Here is a 10,409-nt window from a genome sequence, read left to right as displayed (position 1 = left end):
ATTACTAACAGTATGTCTCCTAATAAAAAGGAAAAATCCTTAAGCTCTAGACTGAAGTTCTGCTGCTGTAAAGATGAAACCAAGTATCTTTTTTGCTTTCCCCATATGGGCTTAAAAACTTAGCCTAGGAGAAAGTGGTCATGATTGAATTCAGGAAGCATATGCCAGAAGGACGTAGAGATTCAGATAGAATACTTCTTACAGAAAACTAGGGTAAATGTTTTGTGACACAACAAGAACCATGCAAAGCACAGGAATTTGAGGAAGAACATATTTTAATGGTTGAGACCATTCTGAGGTGACTATGAAAGCAAAAGCTATTACAAATAGCCATTAACGCACATTCTATTCTTGATAATCTTTCATACAATAATTCCTTTATTATCATTTACATCTCTTAATACCTAGCACAGCATTCTGAAGGTGCCCAGTGTAAGTTCTGTGTAACTGAGTAGAAAGATCACAACCTCTTCATATTGCCAGAAGAGCTGCAGAACATGGAAGATGACAAGGTCCTTAAACATGAAGAGCCAAAATGTGCTAAAAAGGATGTCCATTTGCATAATCAGTGACAAAATATATCGTTATACAGTAAGGAAATGGTTACAACGTCTGCTGTTGCTGTACAAAGGATTCCACAGAGAGAAACTTGAGTAATATATAATTTTACTTTCCATTCTTAAATGTCTTTCAAAATAGTCGGTGCTCACGAACTGTGATGTACTGACAGCCCTGGGGTCAGTCTATTGCAACTGAACAGGGACACTGATGTCTTTCCCTCGATAAAGAAGACAGGAGTTCAGGGTTCAAATTTTGTTGAGAATGTCCACTCTGCTGAATTTGCCACCAGGGAACCAGTTAGTGAATCAGTACCCAATAAAAATAGTTGGTTCATGTTTGAGCCAGGTCTACAGAAACTGAAATTAATTTGATTGTGCACATGATGAATTTTAAAAGGTTCCAGTTTTGTGTTCAAAGTGTGGATTTTACCAACATTTTAAAATCCTTTAGAAATGTGCTGCTGCTTAGTGCAAAAAAAAAAAAAAAAAAAGTCACCGTTTCTTCAACTAGAAGATTAGGTGTGTTTTGTAAAAAGAGAGCATATTAAATCTTCATTTTGTAGGCCAATAGTAACAAATGTCCTGACGTAGCTGGTACAGAAAGGTAAAAACTCATTTACTGCCTGAAAAATAGAAGAAATGTTACTACTTACCAGAAAGCAGTGGAAAAATAATACAGGTAATACTTATGGTCTATATAGGCACGATATCATATTTTCTATTTAGCCTAATTTTTCCAAATGACAAAAGTTCTCAGATGGACGTTTTAGGTAAGGCAATACATATTCCCAATCATGGATGCTACTTTCTGACCCTCAAGAATTAGCCAGATAAAGAGTGGTAGCTAATTAAACCACTTGTTGCTGTCCCTTCAGGCCATCTTTCATTTAGAGGTATATACTGTTGCTTTTGAAAGAACTATTGGCTTAATCTGTGATCCATTGAGTAAAACCACATGTTAGCTCCACCATCTTTATTCCCTCTTATACATCCATCTTATTTTTTTCAAATCTACCCAAAGACATAATTTTTATAATATTCAAAACTGATGTTTGTTTAAGGAAATTTCCATCTTCCATGATTTTTCTAGAACTAGTGATCTGCAAAGGACAAATTTTTCTTCTCTTACAAAGAAAGTTTTTAAAAAACAGTAACTCTTACAACAACAGTCATGTTCAAGCAAAACTAACATACTTGCTGACAAAGACACTCTGGAAAGCTTTCACTTATTCACCTTAGTCGTGTATGGACTGAAGAAATTTGACATTCAGGGCTCATTAAGCGCTGATGAAATTTATCATGTAATTGTACTAGAGAATACAGAAATAAAATTATACTTTGGAAAATATGCTTTCCCACTAGAACAAGTTTTTTGCGGTAATTTGGCTTTTTAGTGGATAATCTTTTCTATTACATAAATTGTCATATGAATATCTTTGTCTAATCATAACATTTTTTACTGTGCTAATGATAGGTTTTAAAGTGATGCAATATGTCCTTTAATGTGAATGTATTAGGTTATCATTTTGAATATTCTGTCCAAATAGTTTGTAGGCAGAGTCGTCTGGTCTACTTCCTAGTGAGTAAATAGTGGCTGAAGTGATCAGAAAAAGATCTGGCTGCTTCCTTAGACACAAGCTGTGAATCTCACACAAAAATATTGGACTGAAAATTCCACTGTATTTAACAATTTGATTCACATTTTAAAGAACAATTCTGCACTGTTATAATTTTCTGGAATGTCTTCAGAAGTTAGAATGAATGCTAAAGATTCTGTGACTATTGGAAACTCATGAAATTTTATTAGGGATTAATGGTGATAATCCATGAAAACTGTTTAGCATAATCTTGGCACAAAGTAAAAGCTCCATAGTTACTGGTGGCAACTCCAGAATTTCTATATAAGACAGCTTAGGGTCAGCAGTCTGATTTGAAGTAAGGTAATAAGATTTGTTTTGAAGTTGTGATTGTCAAAGTGAGCGTATTGCTTTTATTTAGGTTGTATTTTGCTGTCTTTGTTTTGAAGTGCTTGGGAAGAGAGGCTGGTGGAAACACGTGGGGAAGTGGAAGAAATATTTGGGAAAATGGAAAATTCTCCCCTAGAGGCCACACCAATGCCACCCATGATGATTAAAGACTTCAGTTTAGGGAAGATAGGGTCAGGCTTTCATTCCTATTTATGAACAAGGGGTCATGGGCACTAATATCTATAACACAGAGGTCTGAACTACCTCTACAATTTTTCAAAAACTCAAATCTTGCCCACATTTAACAGATTTTTCTTCTAAACTGAGTAATTTAGTTCTGTGTTGAACACTATTTTTTCCTATTCTCTTGTACTGTTATATTCAAATTCAAAGCATGCAGTTTAATCATACATTGGGGTTTCCACAGTAAACATCTAGGGTGCACACCCTAATTTTAGACCAGCATGTCTATATGCAGCAATTGTTTTTATTTTAACATGTTTTATTCATTTTACTTGTTTTTTAATAGCATATTTTTCTTCTATCTCTATTCTTTCGTAATGAATTTTTAGTTCTTTTATCATTTTCTAGCTTAATTTTTATTTTTCCCCTTAAGAATTTCAATCTTGCAGAACCTTCTCTAGGCAATGATAAGTTACTTGTGACTTTTTTATAATTAGCGAGAAATAAGAAATGAAAAGTCAGAATAAAGCTATATTCATACTAACTTTTCAAAGGTGATAATTTCATCTTTTATTTCATTCCTTCCAGAACTTAAGATGTAATGTAGTAATCTGCTTGATATTCATAGGCCACATTTACTTGTTCAATCAGCATTTGTGTTTTAATTTAGACATCTCAAAACTTGGAGGATATATTAAAAATGATACTAGGCTAGACAAGTCTAGAAATGGTTGCAGCCTAATTTAGAACCCCTCTTTGGTAAAATGAAAACAAGTAATATGTAAACTAATGTTACTGAAGCAATATATAATTTTTGATATATACTTACTTATTTTACTTTCTTTGTTCTGCATGCACAGTATGAAATCATAAAAGCAACAAACATCACCACACCAACACTGAGTAAGATAATTTCTACCAGGCCAAGGAGGTTTATTTTTCCAGTCACTTGTTTTCTGAACTTTTCTGCCTTCTCATCACCAATGGTACCAGTCTGTAATCAGATGAATAATTAGCATTATTTGAGTAGATTAGTGGAGCAAAACACTTAGAACCTTCTACTTACATATCAGTCTTTTCTCCAAACACTTGCATAGGTGTTAATCATCTGTATCTTTAAGACAAGCCAATAGAATTCACTTTGCATGTCAAAGAAGTCAATAAATGCCAAGGAAGAATACTTAGTGAAATATAATCCCCCTCTCTTTGAACATGGTATATAGCACTATTGAACATACTAAGCTTCATTGATCTTCAGAATGGCCTAACATATTCCACAATTTTCCAACAGATGTTTCCTATTGACAGAGGGAAGTGGCAAGGGTCAACAGTTTCAATCCCTCTCAAGTTTTATGTGCTGCATTTCCTAATTCTGGGGCTAATTAATTCCATGGTTTAAACTACAAATATCTCATCAGGCAATAGGATAGACTGCCTACACCTACTCCAACCAGGTCTTTATAAGATTGGTTGACTTTTATTAGCACCATAATGTTCCCCAAGTCTTGAGTTATTTGGAGTTACATGTACATATGACTCTTTCCGAAAACAAGCACTATGGCAAGAAAAAGTGTTTCAAAAGATGCATTTTGAAAATAATCAAAAATGATAGAAAAACACTGAAAATTAACACAAACTTGATATTTATGTATGGTCGGGTTTTCTCAAATAGGTATATATACTCACCTATATGGGTAATGAAAACATATACAACTTCAAATACTATACATACATTTTCAGTTTTGAGACACCAAAAGCTTTTTTTATATACATGGAAGTTTATTGCTTTTAATGACTGAGAGATTAAAAAAAAAATACTAACCTCATTAAGCCAAAGAATAGGCACAATATAGTTTCTCTTCAGACCCTTTAATGCGCTGTAATATACATTAAAAGTAATTATGAAAATACATATTAACATATACAACAGAAATTTCAGTAAGTACTAGTGTAAATATATGTGCAGAAGCAACTTGGTTAAGTTCCTTGATTTTTGTTCCCTGTAATCATTTAAATGTTAATGTGACTGTTTTTCAGACACCTTTCACTCTTACAAACCTTTCTAATACTGATTTCTAATTAGACTGACTTTTTTCTAAGCACAGATTTTCCCTTTCCTCAAATTCTACCCAGGAAAGTAAAATAGGAATTCCAGAAACTGGTCATAGAAATATTTGGACAGCTAACAAAATGATACCACCAAATACTCAAAACATTCTGAAATATGTGTAATTATCATTTCCGTAAACACTAGATATATTCTAAGTTACAAATAAAAATTATAGCATTTAATGATTAGTTAATGACCTTAAGCCAAAGAGAAGTTGAAATTTTGTAAGAACTAACGTTCTTACAAGAAAATACTAAAAATCTGGTAACCATTAAACTTGTTCAAGAGACTCACTCAATTTTTTTTGCTGGCTTGACCAATATGTTGATTTGCAGCCGTTTTGCAAATCTTAAAGTGAATCCAGTTATCTAAAAAGAGAACAAACTAGTTACTAACTTTAAAAAAAAATCCCAAAATTTTATTGTTATATAGAATTTAAGATGAAACTGTACTACTTGAAACTTGTGAAATTGACATGTTAAATGTATTATATAACTATAATTACATGCGTACATGCAGGTATGCATATGTATGCATGTACATGCACAATTTCTTTGCCCAACCAAATGTCAAGGTTTTAGTTAGATTTGTGATATCTACTGAAATTGGTTTTAGGTAATTAACCAAATACTGCAACGCTGAGCTCATATAGATTCCTGAACTATGCATCATCAAATGTATATTCACTCAGAATTGATGCATCATCAGTTTAATTATAAGACTAGTTCTATCATTATTTAAACTGACACATGACCACTAAAATTTTGCTATTTCATTGAACTTTTGAAGAGGAAAATATTAAAATAATTTAAAACTTTGAGTTGAGTTATAGGAATTTGATTTTTCTTGACACTAATAGATCTTGCCCCAGATTCACATATATCCATAAAATCTTTTAATTCCTCATAATATGCAGTATCTCTTCAGGCAAGCGATATTTACACTTCAGAGTAAAAGAGAGGGTGTGAGTAGAAAGAGGGGCAGAGGGAGAGAATCTTCAAGCAGACCCCACTGAGCACCGAGGCAGGCTTGAACTCTGGACCCATGAGATTATGACCTGAGCTGAAACCAAGATTCTGAGGCTTAAAGGGCTGAGCCACCCAGGTGCCCCATAAATTGCTGTTTTATGCTTATTTTATACATATCGTTTTAAGCCAATTAAACTCATTCCCATCATTGATATTCCTGACTTATGAACCACTGAAAAGGCCTATAAAGTTCCATAAGCTGAAAAACTATTTAATGACCTCAATATTTCATAAACAATAGAGAAAAATCAATGTAATTTTCACTGAAATAAAAGTAGTAATTTATCAAGATTGTGATTCAATAAATGTGATTAACAAAAAGGAGAGAATTTATTTTTTCTTTCAATTTAATGAAACAAATCAGATCAATAATATATTTGCTTACAGGTTCAACATCTAAGTATGTGCTATGTTCGTCTTCATTTGGACTTAAGCCTTCAATAGGTTCTCCAATATCAGGACTTGCATGTAGAAAATGAGGAAGTGAAATGTACACAGGTCTTCCTGAAAATAAGTTTTAAGAAATAATTGGGGATAAATCATTTTCCTCATTTCACATACCACTCAGAAAATATTTCCTTGAAAATAAAACTCTTTAAATAAAAATAAAGGCATAGCTGGGCTTGAACACTAGGGAATAAATGTGGGGAAGAAATTATATGACCTGATCACTACTGTACAAAAATAAAATACAAATCTCTGCATCATCCTAGTCAGTTAATGTCTAGTGTCTAATGTTCTTCCTGAGGTGTTAATGTTCAATATGTAAAGTTGAGCTGCTGAGCACAAAATTTCAACCACTATGTTTATGTTTCAGGCAGTACTATATCTGTGAACTGGGAATTAATTTAATGTTTCTTTTCCTCATTCACATTCATCCCAATATGAAAGAAGTGAGCTAAATAAGAGAGACTCCAAGTTGTATTTAAGTCAATTCTTGTTTCAAAGACATACTGAAAACATATTTTTATTAACCAATTTCTAGGGAAGAAAAATAAAGATGGATAAGCTGAGATGCTCAAAGTAGTCTAGGAGTTATTTTTTCTCTTACCAGATATCTGAACGGAGCACAGGAATGATTACAAAACATCCAATCAGTACTTAGTATCAAAAATATACAATGAATTCATAGAACCCCCCCAAAAATACAAAAGACACCACATAACCCGTTTTAAAAAATGGGCTAAGGACCTAAACAAATATTTTCCAAAGGAGCAGGGAAAATATCAGTATGGTTTTACCTAATAATAACTAAGTTTCACAATACTGGAACACAATTGGGACCTGAAAAAGCAAAATCAAAACACTTTTCTACGACCACACTTACTTCCTGGCCTTATTGCTTTCTTGCTTAGATTTTAAATTTTTGGTGGAAAGGGATCTTGGGTAAAGAATACTGCAAATTGTATCATGGACTGTGATACTAAGAACATTTACTCACCACCTTTGCATTTGCCAATGTCTAGCACACCATATGATGTACAATTTTTTGAGATAATTTTTTCTGTGCAGAAACAGTGGTTATCTGGATTTTGAAGTGGAGATGCAAAGGCCATGGATGGAAGAATAAATCTATAGACAGGGATTCCTTTCAGATTAATTTCAGCTCCAAACACAGCATAGATGGACCTAAACACAGATAAGAAAGTGCTTTATTCCAGGAAACTGAACTACAGTCTGGAGATTTTTTTTCCTCTTATTTTTAGATTTATATTCTTGCTTTAACTTAGAAAAATTGGATTGGATACTCTTGTTAGAATTTTAAATTCTCATTTCACAGGGAAAAAAACTTGTGAAATTTCAAGGCATGCCAGGACATAATACCTGAGTATGAACTATTTTTACCTTTACTCTCAAAAGTTTTCAAGAGCAATTTGTGCTTGTGAACTACCATGGGAATTTATACCGAAGACATTTCTCATTGTTAATTTCCCTGATAGATCAAATATTCATATGACTTCCCTCAAATCTTTTATTTGTGCCCACTTTAAATGAAATACAATGAAAATTTCTTTCTTTCAGAACTTAATCCTGGAGCTAAAGGCCAAGTACTCACTGGGGCGTGTGCATGTGAGTTCTTGATTATATATATAATATATAATATATATATATATATATATATATAAAATCATCTCATTATTTACTGACTGCCCGCATCATTTACTGAGTACTCACCAACACCTAGGCAACGTGCTGGGCTCAATACATATTCTAATCCCCACATAACCCTAAGTAAAGAAACACTGCTCTCTTCAATTTTACGTGTAAGGAAAATATTGAGATATTTCAAAGGTTTGCCCATAATCTCGTCTTCAGGAACAGGGCTAGGACTCAAGTGGACTGATGTGGGCTCTAATGCTTGTATGATATCTGCTGGGTGCCATCAATTTTAAGAGGCTGTAGTACCAGAGCTCATGAACATCGTTCTGTGTTAATGGCATCCTCTTCTCGGGACATCATTAGAAAGATGGGCATGACCTTCTAGACGTGACTGTTATTAAATATAGTCTAGTGTAGTAAAAAAAAAAATAAAAAAGGAAAAATAGGTCTTACTTAAAAATGAGAAAAAAATTGTGTAATGTATCTGATCCTTCTGCAACCTTCAATTTTTACAAAAGTTAAGCACATCATGAATACCATATCGTATTTATTCTGAATAAATCAAGAAAAATTTCCCTATGTGTACTTTTTTCCCCTCAGATAACATCATTATTAAGTATGAGCTTTAGGTCTGTGTTTTGTCACTTGGGGGAAAAAATTCTGACTCCCAGAACTACGTTGTTGTCTTGGTCTTACCTGCAAACGTCAGAGGAAAAGAAACGCAATACTCGTGTCTTCTCAACAAAAGGTGGAAATGAGGCTGCATCTGTTTAAAAATCAAGCCAGTGACAAGGGATTAGAGGTAATGTGTATCCTAGAAAAAAATCTAGAAATCTCTATGCCAGTATCATCAATAGAAATATAGGGCAAACTGTATATGTAATTTTTAAATTCTTTAGTAGCCACATTTTGTTAGAAAGTAAAAAGAAACAGGTGTATTTGATTTAACCCAATACATCTCAAATGCCATCATTTCAACATGTAATTGATATAAAAATTAACAAAATCCAATGTGTATTTTATATTTACAGCACATTTCAATTCATAATTCCATTAAGCACAATTTTCTTACTTTCCATAATATCAGCATGTGCCTAACAGTTATCCTATTCAAGAAGTCCATATGCTATATATATACTCATTGGTATTTAATTTCATATTAAATCTTCCCACTCCTTAAAAATAAATGAAAGTTACAAAAATGGCAAAATTACATGTTAAAATTGTGATTATATTTGTTTTTGAAATCCCCCACCCCATCAGTAGGTGATACTTTTCTTACTATGAATTTTCTTACTATAAAGTTCCCTTAGGACTTCTGTTAATGTTGTTTTTTTTTAATTTTTTATGTTATGTTAATCACCGTACATTACACATCATTAGTTTTTTGATGTAGAGTTCCATGATTCATTGTTTGCGTATAACACCCAGTGCTCCATGCAGAACATGGCCTCTTTAATACCCATCACCAGGCTAACCCATCCCCCCACCCCCTCCCCTCTAGAACCCTCAGTTTGTTTCTCAGAGTCCATAGTCTCTCATGGTTCGTCTCCCCCTCCAATTGTTCTTATTTTAGAGAGTGATTCATTCGTCTGTCCTAATGACTGATTAATATTTTAAAAATCACTTATTAAAATTCTCTCACTAACCAGAATTTCCTCCAAATGCTTGGAAAACATATCCATCACACACTGGATATCTGAAGAAATAACTAAATAACTCCTGCATTTGCTTCTCCAGTTAGTATCGCTAAAATGAGCCATACCATTGAATGTGTTTGTTGAAAACAGGAAGACCTATCCTTTAATTATGCCCTGTGGGTTCTTTTTCTGATTAAATGTCTCAACCTTGTGATCCTGTTACATTTCACTTATACTCTTGTGATGGGTGAAATATAATAGAAGATCACAGTGAACTTGATTCTGGCATTGAGAGAACTGGATCTTCAAGGTTGGCTTGAACTCCCCAGATAGGTCACTCAATGGACATTGTCTACAGCTGCCTTCCCAACACCAAAACCATTAAAGGAAAAGAATACATTTAAAAGCTTTAAGACTCATGATCTGATATATCATTGAAGATTATGCCATAATTATTCCCAATTACCAGGGAAATAACTTACAAGATTGCTAACTTTTTTTTTAAAGTTCAAATGTATATCAGTATTTTCATTTTATATCTCTTCTTACTGTAGAAGGTAGAGGAGGCACTTTTAAATCATGACCTTTTCTGTTTTGTCGGTCATTTTTCCCCAGTGCCATAAACCAAGAATCTCTCACAGAGATCACATCAGAGTCCCCTGCCCTGTCCAATCTACCTGATTCTAATTTGTTTTCCTATTTTCTTCTTAGATACCTTTTTTTTAATAAAGATTTTATTTATTTATTTATTCATGAGAGACAGAGAAAGAGAGAGAGAGAGAAGCAGAGGGAGAAGTAGGCTCCCCACTGAGCAGGGAGCC

The 10,409-nt window shown here is 33.4% G+C and overlaps 1 protein-coding gene across 5 annotated transcripts in view; it reads right to left on the bottom strand.

Annotated features, from left to right (window-relative positions):
- Window positions 1-257: 257 nt before the first annotated feature.
- The window catches only part of CD36 (CD36 molecule), a 76,721-nt gene continuing 66,569 nt past the window's right edge, over window positions 258-10,409 (bottom strand). For 4 of the 5 annotated variants that reach the window (XM_027573247.2, XM_027573245.2, XM_027573244.2 and 1 more), the window contains 7 exons: window positions 8,645-8,714; window positions 7,290-7,477; window positions 6,234-6,352; window positions 5,115-5,188; window positions 4,533-4,587; window positions 3,540-3,704; window positions 258-1,183 (listed from right to left, as the gene is read on the bottom strand). In XM_027573247.2, coding sequence (XP_027429048.1) covers window positions 3,540-3,704; window positions 4,533-4,587; window positions 5,115-5,188; window positions 6,234-6,352; window positions 7,290-7,477; window positions 8,645-8,714 — 671 coding nt within the window. In that variant the 3' untranslated portion in view covers window positions 258-1,183. Of the gene's footprint in view, window positions 1,184-3,539; window positions 3,705-4,532; window positions 4,588-5,114; window positions 5,189-6,233; window positions 6,353-7,289; window positions 7,478-8,644; window positions 8,715-10,409 lie in introns of those variants that run through there. The other variant, XM_027573248.2, reaches the window with a different exon arrangement.

Source organism: Zalophus californianus, chromosome 12, assembly GCF_009762305.2.
Source record: "Zalophus californianus isolate mZalCal1 chromosome 12, mZalCal1.pri.v2, whole genome shotgun sequence".
Taxonomy (NCBI): domain Eukaryota; kingdom Metazoa; phylum Chordata; class Mammalia; order Carnivora; family Otariidae; genus Zalophus; species Zalophus californianus.
Note: the sequence above shows the minus strand (reverse complement) of the source record. Positions and strands in the feature narration are given on the sequence as shown.